Source organism: Propithecus coquereli, unplaced genomic scaffold, assembly GCF_000956105.1.
Source record: "Propithecus coquereli isolate 6110/MARCELLA unplaced genomic scaffold, Pcoq_1.0 Scaffold68, whole genome shotgun sequence".
Lineage (NCBI taxonomy): Eukaryota > Metazoa > Chordata > Mammalia > Primates > Indriidae > Propithecus > Propithecus coquereli.
In genome coordinates this window covers 7,821,188-7,838,153 of record NW_012152840.1, presented here as the reverse complement: position 1 = coordinate 7,838,153, position 16,966 = coordinate 7,821,188, and the positions used below count along the sequence as shown (strand labels likewise).

General features: G+C 41.8%; 1 protein-coding gene across 1 annotated transcript in view; it reads right to left on the bottom strand.

Annotated features, from left to right (window-relative positions):
• Positions 1–16,966, bottom strand: part of FER1L6 (fer-1-like family member 6) — a 128,793-nt gene that overhangs the window by 21,573 nt on the left and 90,254 nt on the right. The window contains exons 32-35 of the mRNA XM_012660820.1: positions 12,629–12,756; positions 6,485–6,655; positions 3,789–3,949; positions 1,765–1,907 (exon numbers count right to left, since the gene is read on the bottom strand). Of these exons, the coding sequence (XP_012516274.1) occupies positions 1,765–1,907; positions 3,789–3,949; positions 6,485–6,655; positions 12,629–12,756 (603 nt within the window). The remainder of the gene's footprint in view (positions 1–1,764; positions 1,908–3,788; positions 3,950–6,484; positions 6,656–12,628; positions 12,757–16,966) is intronic.

Sequence of the window (16,966 nt, the reverse complement as noted above, 5' to 3'; positions counted from 1 at the left end):
TTGAACTCCATACATCATATTTTACCCTATTGCAAGGGATTTCAGAGCCCACACAGGGAGAAGGCCCAGTGGATTCCATGCTCAGCTCTGTTGTATACATTCTAAGTACTCCATCAGCTCAGGAAGAGAGTAATCGATGTGGGTTGAGATGACCAGAGGAAATGATAAGAAGGAGAGGGGGATTCTACCACAGCATGAAGGTTATGCAGAGTTTGGATGAGGGAGGGACTTTAGCTAGAAAAAACAAGGCTTTTCAGGGGAAGGGAAAATGTAAGCGAAGGTTTAACGTTTGGGAAGAGAAGAACCAGTTCAATGGAGACCTAGGGAAAAGTGGGATGATTTATTCTCTAAAGATACATTAATATTCACCCTAATAAAAAAGCCACATCTGACCAGCAAAATGAAAAATCCCAGTAATCAAAAGATTTCAGACATTTGGTAGTGAATTTTAGGAAAAAACCATAAGCTTCTATATCTGATAATCGTTTATCCTCTCAACACAATCCTCCACACATACTATCACTAGGTCTACCCCCCAACACTGCTCAGATAGCAGAGAAGGTGTTTCTGTCCCATAATAATTGGACTCATATGATTTGCCCAAGTTACAAAGTGGATGCGTACAGAGCTGGGACAGAAGCCAGCTTGGGATTGTGGACTTATCTAGGTCTAGGGACTCGAACTGACTGGGTTAAATCCCAGCTTTACTACTTACCAGCTGAGTAACTTGGAGCTAGTTACTTAAACTCTCTGAACCTCAATTTCCTCATCTTAAAAGTAAAGATCATAATAAGCCCATCACGAGGCTGTATTAAGGAATAATAGGAAGGTGACCCACACTACCATTTGTCTAGGAAAATTCTAATGTATGTCACTTGTACCAACTTAATTATTAATAGTACCCTCATTCAATCTCAAAATGGACTCAGTTTGGATAAACAATTCTATGTCCATCATAAATAGTTGAGATAATTTATGTAAAGGGCCTAGTACATGAAAGGCTCTTAAAAAAATTTATCTTCTCTTCCCTTCTGATTCCTAACTCAGGTCTCTAATTATTTTTTCTATATAGCTTCTTTTTGCCAATTCTTCAAGGTAAGCCACCACCTACTGCTTCTCTGGGAAAACTGTGTGTGTGTTTACTAAGCTATGTGGTTACAAATAGATTTTGGACAGGGTCTTGGGCATATCAGATGGATTTTAAATTTTATTTATTTATCAATTTAGAGATGGGGTCTCACTGTGTTGCCCAGGCTGGCCTCAAACTCCTAGGCTTAAGCCATCCTCCCACCACAGCTTCCCAAGTAGCTGGGGCTATAAGCGCACACCATCGTGCCCACCTCAGATGGGTTCTGAAGTTTCCCAAATGATGGGATTCTTTGAAGAGTTTGATAACTCAAATCATAAGAAGGAAACAGTACTAAGTCCAACGCTGACTCTGGAGCAGGGTTTCTCAAACCCAGCATTATTGATGTTTTAGGCTGGTTAATTCTTTGTTGTGGGGAGGCTGTCCTGTGTATTGCAGGGTGTTTAATTTAGGAGCATCCTTGGTCTCTACCCACTATATGGCACTAGCACCCCCCACCCACTGTGACAACCATAAATGTTTCCAGACATTGCTAAATATCCCTGGGGGGAGAAGGTCAAAATTGTCCCTGGATGAAAACCATTACTCGAAGGCACACAAGATTAACTTTTAGGGTAAAAACCACTTTCATTGGGGATGAACACTCCTACTGGGGCCAGAACTGTCTTGCCCACTACCTGCTCCATTCCTGGCTTATCCTTGTGGTACAGCGGCCGAGTTTCTATGTGCTCAGGAACCAGCCTACATCCGACTTCCGGGATATCCTGCCAAGAGTGTAAAACCTTGAGGGCCAAGTGCTCGTAGGACTCCACTGTCTCATCTGTAGGAAAGAAAGACAAAGAAAGAGACTTGTTAGACGTGTTCCTGCAGGGAGACAGTAATAGGTTGCCAGATGCATTTTTAAACCCTTCCCTTAAAGGTTTATTTAAATATTCCAAGGAACAGGGAAAGAGAAAAGACAGCAAACAAGAAAAGAGAAAAAGAGAGGATGGAAAGAGGTGAAGATAGAGTGCAGGGAAGTGGAAAGAGATGGAAAGTTCAGAGAGAAGGAAATGAGGTGGGTTCACAAGAGGACCCAGAGAGCAGTCTTGGCCCTGGAGTAGGGGGCTCCATTCACCCCCTAAATTGAATTCCTCCAGAGTCTACGGATCATAAGCTTGGGTTCCAGGTCTGGAGAGGATGTTTTTGGAGATATGAAACTGTTTGCTAACACCACGGTGTGAGAGGGCCTGGGAAATCAGGGTAGCCCTAAGCAAGGTGGTGAAGTGGGCACAGTATATGTTTATGTCCTTCATCTTCTCAAGGTTGCTTGAGGTCTCCCTCCTACCAATGGCTGCCCTCAGGAAATGTTCCCTCGTCTGTCATCCTACCAAAGAGGGTAATTCATGGTGGAAATAATACTCCCCAAATAAGACAAAAATTGTTGAAAGAATAAAATCTTCTTGACAAAGTTTAGAATGGCCAAATTTGATATAGCAAAGTTTAACTTGGCTTTTAAAAAAGGAGCCACAAAGGAAATCTCCTGATAGCAATAATGACAATCAGTAAAAGTTGATAGGGATGAATAAATAATCTATGAACTGAATATTTGTCATAAAGTTTGATGATCCAGGAACTGATCTTCTGAACATAATTTCTGAATTTTAGTGGGCAAAAAAAAGGTAATTGTCCAATCATAAAATGTAGAATATTGACCAAGGAACTAAATTGGCTTACTAGAATATATTGTGAAAAAATATTTTTCTCAACAGAAATTCATCATCAGTATGTCATCATTACACTGTCTACATAGCAATAACTCTGCCTGCAAGAACCTTCAATAGGTTCTTCGGATCAAAAAGACAAGGTAAAAAGTCTTAATATCAAAGTGACAGTCAACATCATGTCAAAGCATCCTGCGCCATGTCCTTAATTGGGCCCATTGCATCAAAAGTACTGACCCCTATGTAGAGAATTTTTAAGCATCAACTACATGGATGTGACAGTGCAAGAATTTTTCCATATCATTAAAGTAAAGGTGGCTTTTTTCCTCATCCTAAGTGTATGGAAGCCTCTGTGGGATCTTTGTGGTATGTCCCATGGTACTCACATGGAAAATCTTCGTGTTAAAGTAGGATTATTATTGGTATGATATTTATGAGGGTAATTTGGGTTGTGTCCAATTATATATATTTTTTATTCATTTTAAGGCTATTGCCTATCTTCTGACACAACGATTCTACTTCTATGATCTATACTGTAGAAACAGAAATGCACAAGAATGTGTGTAAGGAAGTTCGTTGTAGCACTGGCAATACAAAAAATGAACATAATGGAAATAAATGGCTTAGCCATAAAATGGAGTATTATCGGTGATCATTTCAAAGAACCAAGGAGAATCATCATAATCTATTGGAAATAGAAAAAGTGCGGTACAAAACTATATGTATGGTATTTAATATATTTATAATTCTGCAATAATGTGACACATTAGACACACACACACATGCACACACACACATGTGCAAGAAAATATGCCAGTATGCAGCATGCATGGTTATCTCTGGATTTGGGGATTATGAGTGATTCTCATTATCCTCACTTTTCCATATTTTCTACCATGAGCATGCATTACTTGTGTAATTAGATGTCCCTCTGTCCCCAGCCAAAAATGTCACTAGAATCAGGATTTTTCAAAAGAAGAGCAACATCAGGGAGTTACCAGTGTCCTCTTCAGTGAAGATGGTTTTTCCAGAAAAGACCTGGTTTCCTATCTGTATTTTCCCAGGGAGAAAGTAGGGTCCATCCAGCTTGTTGTCTTTGCAGAGCTTTGTGAGGATTTCAGTGGGTTTGGATGTATCTCTCCAGGCATTGTATCCTTCTCTGAAAAGGCAGGGAGGACAGATGGGTGAGGCTTGTCTTCTCCCTGGGAGGACACACTTTGAGGTCCCTATTAAGAGGTCCTGCCAAGTGTAATCTGTGCAGTTTCCTTCAGATTCAACTTGCTATTCTATATACTTGAGGCTAGTGTTTTTGTTTTGCTTGGTTTTATTTTCTCTCTTTTCTGGTCAAACACCTCTGCATATATACAGTTTACATGAAAGACAAGACTTCTGGTCAGGTTGAGAGAAAAATCCTTTTCAGGTAGTTTTGTTTACTTGTTTGTTTGTTTTTTAAGTAATGTACCTCTCTTTTAAAAAAATGAAGTGAAAAATGCATAAGAAAATTAACCATTTTAAAGTTGACCAACTCAGTGGCATTTAGTATGTTGATGATGATGTGCAACCACCACTTCCATCTAATTCCAGAAAGTTCTCAACAGCCCAAGAGAAAACCCTCTACCCAGAAAGCAGTTTCCTCTTTCCCTCTCCCCAAAGCCCTTGGCAGTCACCAATCTGCTTTCTGATCCTATGCATTGCTTTGCAGGTGACTTTTGTTGAGTTTTGTTCTATTGCTAGCAGAAAGGCCATGTGGCTGCTACTGATTCCAAGAGGAAAGCACAGCTCATCCTTTCAATTTCTCCATTTCTTTCCTACTCTCTCCTCCCTCACACACAAAAAAATCATGTTACAGATTCAAAGTCATGGCAGAAAGTCTTGATGTCTTATTTCTCTAATCAGTGATTTTCCTTATGGTGAGTTTCTAAATCTTCCCAACCCCTTCTTCTCTTAAAAACTAGCTGTTTGGTTAAAATTTATTAACTTACAATGAAGTGCTTCTTAAGAGCCATGACCAAGATAAGCTCTGCTCGCCGGGACACTGGGTTCCTCAGAATCTAACTTGCTTAAGCATTTGAATAAATCAGCATGGCATGGAAAACAGCTACACAGTAGTTTTCCCACATTGTGCCAGAGACGTGGAGATCCTGAGAAGGTCACCCAAGTCAGCCCAGAGCCTCACACAGGCCTTCCCAGAAATAGATGCCTAGTCTTATTTTAAAAACTTTTCAGCAAATAAATGTTGCAACTCCTCTGACAAGAATTCTGCTCCCTGGCAGGTCCTCTGCCAGGAAATTCTTCTGAACAAGGGCCGCACCACATATGTGTGGCTTCGTTCCCCAGTTTCAGAGTGAGAGCAGCCAATCAATCACTCTCTGAATGCAACCCTCGCAGGTGCTTGGAGAGCTGAGCAAATACCCCAAGGGCTTATGGATTTACTAGGGACCCACAATTAAAGTGGCTTTCTAGCCGCAGGGAAGAGCAGGCCAGAAAGAGAGACTGTCTGAAAATCATGCCCTGGAGGATAAAGACATCCAGACTCTGCCAGTGACAGTGTAAATTGGTGCAACCCTTCTGGGGGGCCATTTGGACGTATACATTAGAAATCTTTAAAACATTCATTCCTTCTAAAGGAGCAATCCGCATAGATGAATGAATACTGAGTGAATTATCAAGAGGTGTTCAGTGGCTTTTGTATGAGAATGCTCATAGCAGCAGTATTTGTAATAGAATATAGAAGAAAAATATAAACAGCCTAAAGTTAAGGAAGCCCAATGGGTTATATCATTTTATAATGAATTCATATGATAGAATATTATAGAGCTATTAAGATAATGATTATAATAATATTTAATGACGTAAAATGCTTAGGATATAAGGATAAGTGAAATAAGTAGGTTATAAAACTGCCTGGATAGTATGAGTCCAACTTTGGGGAAAAATAGCAAAGAAAAAATATTGAAAGGAAGTACACAAGAATTTTATGAGTTATCTCTGAGTGGAATAATTTGATCATGATTTTGTACTTTCAGTATTTCCCAAATTTTCTACAATGAATATGTATTATTTTATATTCAGGAAAATATTTTTCAAATTACATCATGAAATGCTAATGAATGTTTTGTATTTTCCTGGCTAGAATTTTTTTTTTTCTTGTGATGTTATGTACAACATACTTTTTAAAAATAAAGCCGATAGTCTATATTTTAAAATTAAGCAGAATTCAACATCTTTATAAAGAGTGAGAATTGGGTCCATTCTTCATTTATTTGTAAAATAACACCTCAACGGGTTGTTTGAGAGAATTGAATGAGACACTCCATGTCAAGTGCTTGGTTATTAAAATTGCTTGGTTACTAATAAGCTGGGATATTGGCATTTGTATTGTATCAATCATTCTTCTAACATCACTCCCTGCCAGAGAACCCTGCCTACCAGGCACAATGACAGAGTGAATACATACAATCTAGCTCTTGACTCTCTAAGAACCTGCCTTTGGTTCTGCATCAGAGCTGCCTCCCAGCCCCAGTGACCCCCAAGGGCACCGAACAGCATTTCCCCAAACCAGCCCTGCTGAGATGGAGCCCATATGAGATATTAAAGCTGGTCTTCATAAAGATAGAGGATTGGGATGCAGAGTCCACAGCCTGATGGCTACGGCTTCGGAACACCAAGTGTCTCCGCAGGAGAAAGAACTTACATTTCATACTGGCTCTGCAAGCCACAGATGGCTCGGTGTTTGCTGTAGAAGCGGTTCTCTAGGTCAATCTTGGTCTCGCCAATGAGGTCGTCTGTCCCAATCATATCATGGTCGTAGATAAGGACGGAGAGCATGGACTCCTTTGGGAATGTGGCTTGGATCTCAAATGACCTGTGGTCCAAGAAGAGGCTTCAGGAATCAACAACATTTGGTGGCACAGGGAATGTTTCCCAGCTTCACTTTAGCTAGGCTACTGTTTATGTGAACTTCGTAAATGCTCAACAACTCAGTTAATACTGACCGGATATATGTTGGGTTTAATTTCTCACTGAAGTACAATCAATTTCCCTTTCCTTTATTAATTACCTATAGCTAGTAATCTCCCTTTCACCGGCCATGTCTTATAGTCTTCAGCTAGGGTGACAGCACGATGGACAGGGTTTGGATTTTGATCTCAAACAGGACTGATTTCTAGTCTTGATTTCGAACTTGCAACTTTAGGTTGTAAAACTTTGGGAAAGTTATTTAACACATTAACTGCCATGTGAGTTGTATTTAACTCATGCTAGTTTTGAGCCTGGGGCCTCATGAAGCATGTGTAATTCATACATTTCTTTACCTTGGGAGCCTCGTGGTACACAGGCAACTCATACTGCCATGCTGTAGCATACATGTTACATGATGGGTGGCTCCCTGGGCAAAACCCTGCAGTTGGTTCGTGAAAATCTCACTTGTCGATGTTCTTGTTACAATTAATATTGACAATTTAATTGCATATAACTCACACACAGAAAACAATAAAAAGTAACAAATTTTTCATTACATTCAAAAAGATCATTTTGTTTTCCAAGTTTTTATTCTATTTTTGTAATAAAACACCATGACCCCAAGGAAAAAATTTTTTCTGGTGTAGCAGTCAGTGTGTTAATTCCTCTCAACCTCCTTCTGTGCAAATGGGATAAATATGTTTTCTGTATAATTTGGCATGGTGGTTAAAGGAAAGATTTTTTCTATAAAACACATATTTTACTTCCAGGCTTTCAACTGGTGCCCAGTACACTGCCATTCCCCTTCCCCTCCATTGTTGCTTTCACAAGGAATCCCAGCTGGATTTATTTTAAATGAAAACCCTATTGAGGACGGAAAATCATAAAAACAGAATTGCAGGATTGGAGTGCTGTCTTTACAGGGACTTGCCTTTTTATCTCTGCATTTCTGGGGCTTGCACTTGGCCTATGGAGAGTACACACTACATAAATGTTTCCTTGAACTGTAAGGGATCTCAGAAATCAATATCCAATCCTATCATTTTACAGATAAGGAAGCGGAAATCTAGAGGACAGAAGTGACTTGCCACAGATCATATATCAGGCCAATTTGGGATAAATGCCAGTTTCCTAACTCCTAGTTAGGTGCTCTTTCAAGGATACCACACCAATGCAAGGTGTCCCAAGGAACAGTAAGGCTGTCGGATTTCCTGCGACAATGGATTATCCACACTACTGGGTTCCTGCATTAGGGCTTTTGCTTGGGCATTAAATTTTGAGTGAAACCCTGTATTATAGGCAAATGCCTTCCTGGAAATAAAATCGGGGCACACCACTGTTTATCCAGCTGTTCTGGACTATGGCCACTTTGGATGCACTGGGTTGGGAGCAAGGAGTGTAGAGGAGGCAGGAAGAAGGAGAAGGGTGGGCCTGTTATTTCTCTGCATGTCCACAGGCCTGTCTGGGCTGCTGCTCTCAGGGTCAGAACCACTTAGCCCTGACAGTCACTCTCCAGTGTGGCAGGGACTACAATTGCAGCCTGCCCAGAGCCAATTAACCCTCCTTGGAGAGAAAGAAGCAGAGATGCTGGACAGCTCCAATGATTGTAACTGACTGAGGCGGTTGTAGTGGGTCATGGATATCACTGTGCAGGGAAGAGACAATCCATGTATCTTCCATATGAAGGCATATATTGCTTCCCTAGGCTCTAAGATTTGGATTCTAAACTATAATTGATACTCTGGAGGTATATTCTAAGGAAGCCTCCAGGCGTCTACCCCTGAGCCATCACCATGACTGTCATCGAGGAAGGACTTAGTAAGTGCTTAACTGCCCCTGGCAACCAGGACAGAGGACTGAATCTGCCTGGTCCATCTCCCCAAGCTGTATGCACACAGATTAACCTCACCTGAATTTTAACAAGCTGTCATTCAAAGGCTTACCAAAAACAGCCCATCATGGCTGGACTTCTAGTCACCCGGGAAAAAACTAGGCTAATACCAACTTGTGTGTCAGTGAGATACTATCTCTAGATGCCACGGTGGCTTGAGAAAAGATAATGCATCACAAAATGGGCAAAAACTGAGACATGGTGAAGGCATGAAGAGCTTCTGAGCTGCAGAGCAAAGATGTCCCATTGTTTCTTTGTCCATATGTTCATTCTTCAATTTATTCATTTGCTCATGTGACATTTATTACACATTCCCTAAGTGCCAGGAGCTGCGGGTTTAAGAGATAAGTAAAACAATTTCCTTCCAGTGGAGAAGGCAGATAAGAAAATGGCTAAATAAGGTGGCAGGAACTCAGACAGAGTTCTGGCAGGTTAGTATGGAAGGTTTCAAGAGATGAATCTTTAGCTGAGATTTGAGGGCAGGTGGACGTGTGCCCTGCTCCAGACCCATGGAGCTTCTCATCTTAGTGATTTCTCCCAACCAGCTCAAGTCCCCTGATTACACAGGCTCAAAGGCCCATGCACGTCTCTTTTACAGAGTGCGTCACACAAGCAATTTGATATCTGTCTGATGTTCTGGTTAATGCCTGCCTCCTCCATGGGGGTGTGGGTCCCATGGAAATGGAGTCAGCCCACCTCTATACCTCCCCAGGGCATGGCACACCATCTGTCACTGAATGACTGCCTGACTGGAAAGAACAAACACTTTCACACTACTCACAGGTGATGGTCACTGGGCTAGACCATAGTCCCCAGTTATTCACTCAAACACTAATCCAGGTGTTGCTATGACGGTGTTTTGTAGATGTGATTAACATCTATGATTAAGTAAAGGAGATTATCCTTGATAACCTAGGTGGGCCTCATCTAACCAGTTGTAAATCCTTATGAGAAAAACAATTATATCATAATAAAGAGCAAAAACAGTATGTATTGTTATGGGTTGAATTGTATCTCCCCAAAAAAGGTATGTTGAAGTTTTAACTCCCTGTATCTCAGAATGTGACTCATTTGGAAGTGGACTCTTTATAGAGGTAATCAAGTTAGAATGAGGTCATTAGGGTGGGCCCTCATCCGAGACAACTGGTGTCCTTATAAAAAGAGGAGACTTGGCACAGAGACACGAGCACAGAGGGAAGACAGTGTTCAGAGATACAGGGAGAGGCCACGTGAAGATGAAGGCTGAGTTGCAACAATGCTTCCACAAGCCAAGAGAGCCCAAGGATGGCCAGCAAACAGCCAGAGGCCAGGAGGGAGGCATGGAATGAACTCTCCCTGGAAGCCCTCAGATGGAACCCACCCAGCCAACACCGGACTTCCAGTCTCCAGAACTGCGAGAGAATAAATTTTTGCTGGTTAAGCCACCCAGTCTATGATGCCTTGTTAAGGAAGCCCTAGGAAATTAACGCTTGCACTCACCACACGCAGTCTCCTGTTGGTTCTTTCTGTGATGGAACCCTGACCGGTACCACAGTTCCTGCCATGTCACGTCCTCCCTCCACTCTGGACTTCGCGGGGTGCTCTCTTGAGCACCCATCCACCTCCACCCCCAACACCCGCGAGATGGTCAGGTGCCCTCCTGGTGTCTTCACAGGACTTGTGGCACTCTGTTGTAATCACCATTTATTTTATTTTCTCTAAATATTCACAGGTGCACTGAAGGTACAGACTGTGGCCTGGTGCCCACTGTGACCCAGCACCTAGCAGAGTGCCTGACACATGGTGGATTCTCCGTAATTGTGAGGAATGAAGGAAGTTGTGCAGGTAGACAAGAAAAGGAAGGGTGTTCCATGGCGAGGGCACAGCGAGGGCAGAGGCCTGCAGGTGCAACTGAGCAAGGGGAGGTGGAGAACTGGTTTAGTCAGCCCTAGATCCACCCCTTAGGATCTCATTTTTCTTTATGGGTAATTGTCAAGGCAGTGGGGACAATGGGAAACGTTTTGGACATCATAAGAGCAGCAAGGAGCCACCAAAGCAGACAAGTGTCACTCAAGACAATGCAGAGAGACAGAGTCCTATTAAATCCCACTAAGAATTGACCGGAGTTTTGCCCATCCATCCATGCATCCATCCATTCATTCCACAAATACTTATTGGGCACCTGCCATGTGCCAGGCCTCGTCCTAGGTGCTGGGGATGTTACATTGACCAGACTAGAGCAAGTAAGTCCCTGCTCAAATACACCTTGCATTCTCGTGGGGAGATGGGAGGTGGCCCATAAACGCATGGACACCTCATCCACGTCAGAGGCTATGAAGGAAGCTGAAGCAGCACAAGTGCCGGGGCACCAGGGGGTGGAGGCTGTGACACCCTCACACGGATACCAAGGCAGTGAGGTCATGAGTAGGGACTTCCCAGACCCCTGGTCAGGCAAAAGAGCTCCCTCACCACCCGCTCTCCCTGCTGGAACACTGTGGGATTGTGCTGGCAACTTTTGTTCCCAAGTAATGATTAAATACACATCTGGCAAAACAGCCACACCTGGAGAGCTTCTGGAAGAGGCCCTGCAATGCCAGAGGCAGGAGGGACTGTCCCCTCACCCTCTTCTCTTGTTTGCCATGGCCGTATAACACGGGTAATAAAACCAGTCTAATTCACGGCACCGTGGTGAAAGCAGCTAATAAAAAGTGACTGCCAAGAACTTCGCCCACTGAAGCACTAGTTACACAAATGGCAGGCGATGATAAAGTTCATCTCTGGATCAGGGAAGCAAGGGTAAGTTTCCCCGGCACTGTCATTCTAGTCTTTCTCATTAATCTGGACATGCAAGATCATTTATTGCCTCATTTCCTCAGGAGCAATAAGATGTAAGAGGCTGGTGCTAATCAAATGTCAGGGTCTGCAGTGGTCACAGATGTGTAAATGAATGTAAATGAGGCTATGGAGATTTTATACATGATCCTAGCTATTCAGGAAAAAAGGGAATTAAATACAAGTAGGATGTATCCATTGCTAAAATGATTACCCAGGAGGACAGGAAAGGCACTGACGTGCTCTGAGTATCTAGTGTGTGCTGGCATAGGCGATGTGTTAGGTGCTTGACATATTTAATCTGCTAAAGGAATTTGAGTCAGGTGTCACTGCTGCTGCTTCACAGATGAGGAAAAATGGGAGCAGAGAGATAAATCATCTGCAGAAGGTCACACAGGTTGTATGGGGCACAGCGAAACCCACGTCACCTTGATTCCAAAGTCGATGCCAGCCAAGTGCACAAACTCAAGCAGGGAACACTGCTGTGTGACACACCCTGTCCTAGGATCGATGAGGGCGGTAGGGTTGCCGTGAGCTGGAGAATGCCTAGTTCACCAACACATACACGAATGCAATGGGTTTGAACACTTCGCAAGAAAACAAAACACAACTGGGGGACACAGTTCACCTTTCTGACCTCAAGAGTCACCTCAAATGAGCAGCAAAATGATATGATGAAAAAATCCCTTTAGTAGGAGACAAAAGACCAAACATCTGCATCCTTCTCCACCAATTAAAAGCTGTGTGAACTTGAATATGCTCCTTAACCTCTCTGGACCATGGTTGTCTTGTTTATAAAAAGGAAAAAACGTCTCTGTCCGAAAGCAGGGGGCTGAATCCGATGACCCTTCAAAGTGCCTCTTAAATCCAAGATCTAGGAATTGGTTATTAGAAAACTATGGGTATGAAGATCACTGTGTGTTCACCAGATTCTGTAGAGACCATGGAAAGAATTGGACTCTGCTCTGCGAATATAGGTTTGGTTGGCTGGTTGGCTGGCATCCAGAGCAGAAGTCAGCATTTAACTTCCTCCCACCATTTCTCCCTGGCGTGCATGTGCGCACACACACACACACACACACACACACACACACACACACGCCCTGATCCTTCACAGAAACGCAGCAGGATCAAATGCAGAAAGGGTAACACAACGCAGCACAGATGGCCACCAACCTTCCAAATACTGGGTTCAGTTGCTTGGGGATGTATTTGTCCCGGTCTTTGATTTCTGTTTTGCCAATCCTGATCACAATGTAGGGATCTGATTTTCCATCTGGATCAGCTGGGCTAAGATTAAATGCCTAGGGAGAAAAAGAAAAATTTCTTTGGTCTAGTGGTTCTCAACATTGGCTGCACTCTGGGGTCACCCAGGTGCTTTCAAAAATACAGATGCCTGAGTTCTATCTCCAGATGTGCTGATTTAATTGGCCCTGGGCTTTGGGATTTTGAAAAGCTCCCTGGATGATTCTAATGTGCAGCCAAGGTTAAGAACCACTGCTCCAGCAGTTCCTCTTGCTGTTAAAAGAAAAATGATTGGCTTTGTCCAAGTTCAACTTTCTCTGGAGTCATCTCCCCTGTGGAAAGAAGCTCTTGGCTCAGAGTGATGAGGAATATGGTGGACCAGGAGGCTGGAGGCATGAGTTTGAGTTCTAGTTCTACATCACAAGTCTCTTAATGACGTTTTGGTCAAGGATGGACCACATATATGACAGTGGTTCCATAAAATTATAATGGATCCGAACAATTTCTGGCACCTAGTGACGTTGCAGCAGTCGTAACATCTTAGTGCAGCGCATTACTCAGGTGTTTGTGTGATGCTGTTATAAACAAGCCTGCTGCACTGCCAGTCATATAAAAGTATAACACAAAATTATGTACAGTACATATAATTGATGATGATAATAAATGACTATGTTACTGGTTTATGTATTTAATATACTACACTTTTTATTCTTATTTTAGAATATATTCCATCTACTTATTTAAAAAAAGTTAACTGTAAAATAGCCTCGGGCAGGTCCTTCAGGAGTCGTTCCAGCAGAAGGCATTGTCATCATAGAAGATGACAGCTCCATGCATGTTACTGCCCCTAAAGATCTTCCAGTGGGACAAGAGTGGAGGTAGAAGACAGTGATGTCAATCATCCTGACCCTGTATAGGCCTAGGCTAATGTGTGTGTTTGTGTCTTAGTTTTTAACAAAAAAGTTTACAAAGTAAAAAAATAGAAAAAATATTTACAGAATAAGACTATAAAGAAAAAATATTTTTGCACAGCTGTATAATGTGTTTGTGTCTTAAGCTAAGTGTTATTACAAAAGAGTCAAAGATAAAAAATTTAAAAGCTTATAAAGTAAAAAAGTTACAGTGAGCTAAGGTTAATTTATTATTGAATAAGGAAAAAAATATATTTTGTAAATGTAGTGTAGCCTAAGTGTAGAGTGTTTATAAAATCTGCAGTAGTGTACGGCAATGTCCTAGGCCTTCACATTCACTCACTGACGCACTCCAGTTCTGCAAGCTCCATTCTTGGCAAGTGCCCTATACAAGTGTACCATTTTTTTTTTTATCTTTTATACTGTATTTTTACTATACCTTTTCTATGTTTAGATACACAAATACCATTGTGTTATAGCTGCCTGCAGTATTCAGTACAGTAATGTGCTATACAGGTGTGTAACCTAGGAGCAACAGGCTATTAGGCCATACCATTTAGGTTTGTGAAATAACACTCCATGATGTTTGTGCAATGATGAAATCACCTAACAATCCATTCATTTCCCAGAATGTATTTCTGTTGTTAAGAGACACATGACTGTATTTCTAAGCAGTGTGTGATCTTGGGCAAGTAATGTTGTCTCTCTGAAATCTATGGGTAAAATCATGCATGGGTAGACCTGAAGGTCCTCCCAGAACTAAATGTCTCTGAATCCATGACCTGGTCAGTCTTGCATTTAGCACTGGCCAGTTGAATGATGATCAGTTTCTGAGAGTGAAATCTGATTCTAGACAAGCTGCATCTTAAACTATCAAAAGCAAATACTTTCCACAGAAAGGCCAAGGTAGGAAGCCAGTGAGAAATATTATCAAAAAGATGGAGAAACTCTGGAGCAACGAAAGTTGAGTGAGAAACAAGCCTGTATTTGGGATTCTGTCCTACAGATAGAATGGTGTAAGCCTATATGGCCGACCATGGTGGCTTATGCCTGTAATGCTAGCACTCTGGGAGGCTGAGGCGGGAGAATTGCTTGAATGGCAATGCTGGTTCGAGATCAGCATGAGCGAAACTCTACTAAAAATAGAAAAAATTAGCTGGGCAACTAAAAAATAGAAACATTAGCCAGGTGTGGTGGCATGTGCCTGTAGTCCCAGCTACTTGGGAGCCTGAGGCAGGAGGATTACGTGAGCCCAGGAGTTGAGGTTGCTGCGAGCTATGATTGTGCCACCGAATTCTAGCCTTGGTGACAGTGTGAAACTCTGTCTCAAAAAAAAAAAAAAACCCAAAAAGAAAAAAGAACGGTGTAAACCTATAAAGCCATCTATTTGTTTCAGGATGTTCACTAGAGCACTGTCGAATAGGCAAAAATTGTAAACAACCTATTTTTTGATTACTTGGGGAGAAACATAACCCAAAATAGCCCCTCCCCCATTTCCTCTGATCACATCACTCAATTTTAATTCTCTACATCGTAGTTATCTCTGACACTATCTTGTTTATTTATCTGTTCCTTTGTTTATTTGTATATCTTCCTGATCCCCATACTACTCCCAACTAGGCTGTAATCTCCAGGAGAGCAGGGCACTGTCTATCTTGTTCATTGCTTTATCTCTAGGACATAAACAGGGTCATCTTAATATCTGTCAAATGAATGAATGGATACTACATTCATTCAAGAAAATGCCATGTAGCTACTAAAAAGAATGAAAAAGTCCTATATATACTGACCTGGAAAATGTCCAACAAAGCTTGTTAAGTAAGGAAAATAAAAACAGAGGTGGGGAAATTTGATTTCTTTCTTTGTACAACTTTTAAGTAGTTTTTTTTTTTTTTTTTACTTTTCGGCATTCTATTAAAATAAAAGATTTTAAAATTAACTTATTATTTAGTTAATTAATTAAATACTAGTACAAGACAGCAAACCATACATAATCACCACTTTACTAGAAATGTCAATGAAAAGTACTGACTGTAACCGCAGTCTATTTATCCTACCTCTTGCAACACAGGGCCGCCACCTTCTGACTCTCGGTTTGTCATGTCCCTCCTGTTCTCAAGTTCCAGCCCAAGTCTCCCTCCTCTGTGCTGCCTCCTGGGCAGAAACCTGATCTGCATGCCTGGCCCTTGTCTAGAGGGTCCTGGGCACATAAAAGGTGTGCAGTAGAGAATTGCTGAATGAATAAATAAATCAAGGGACAAATCCTTCTTCAATCTCTATAGACCACAGAAATTTCTCCCTCTCCTCCCTACTATTCATAATTTCTATCTCTGGTTTCTCCAAACCGTGTCCCACACAACCATAGTTCTATAGGATTTTCTGTAGGGAGTAAAAAAGATGTAGGGCAAAAAGTTTAGGAAATGCTATTCAAGATACAGTTAAATAGGTTTCTTTGCTTCTAGAATTCTCAGAGCCTCGAATGTGCTAATGAGCTTTGTGAATCTCAGGGATTAGAGAAGGAAAATAAATTATTATAGGCATTACTTTTCAAATTTATTTGAACACATAGTCTCTTCCCTGAGAAATGCATATTAATTAGCTCCCAAGACACGAGTGACCTCCTGAACAACGTTTTAAAAAGTCTGGTCTCAACTGTCCTGTGGGTGGGTGTTTAATAGAGACTCCTAGGCATTGTCAGCGACTCTTCACACGTGCACCTAATCTTCCAACTAGACAGTGACTTTCTTGAGGGCAGAGACTGTGTCCTTTTCATCACAAGATCCCTGGCACATGTGGCTGTAGTGATGATACGAGGATGAGGAAGGAAACCTGAGAACTGCATGATGGAAGAACATTTCACTCTCCCTCAGCATTCATGAAGAATTCATTTGTATTTGATGCTTCATTTAGGTTTCTTAAAAGGGAGGTAAGTGTAAGCAAAGAGTTAATATAAGATTATTACAATCAAATATGATTGTTAAAATCAGGTCCAAGGTCAGGAGATAAAAACAAATCCATGAATCACCAGGGTTCATACAGTTGCTTTGATTGGGTGTCAGATTGGCCCTGAGCTACCTGGCAATCAGACTGAAAGTTTCCTAATTAAAGTTTTGTGCTCTCATCATCAGAAAGGAGGAAGCCTAGAGGAGATAACATCTTGCCTGGAAATACATTCAAAATGAAATTTCTGGCTGTAATAGTGCAGAGGCGTAGTCGTGGGGGAAGAATTCCATGGTGGCAGCTGCCCTGTCCTGCCCTGGTTCTCCCTCTAACTGTCTAGCCTGTGAACGCCCTGCTTCTGTCCCATTCGGTTGTAGGCCACCACAGGGAGCAGATAAAACTACACAGAGCAACTTTA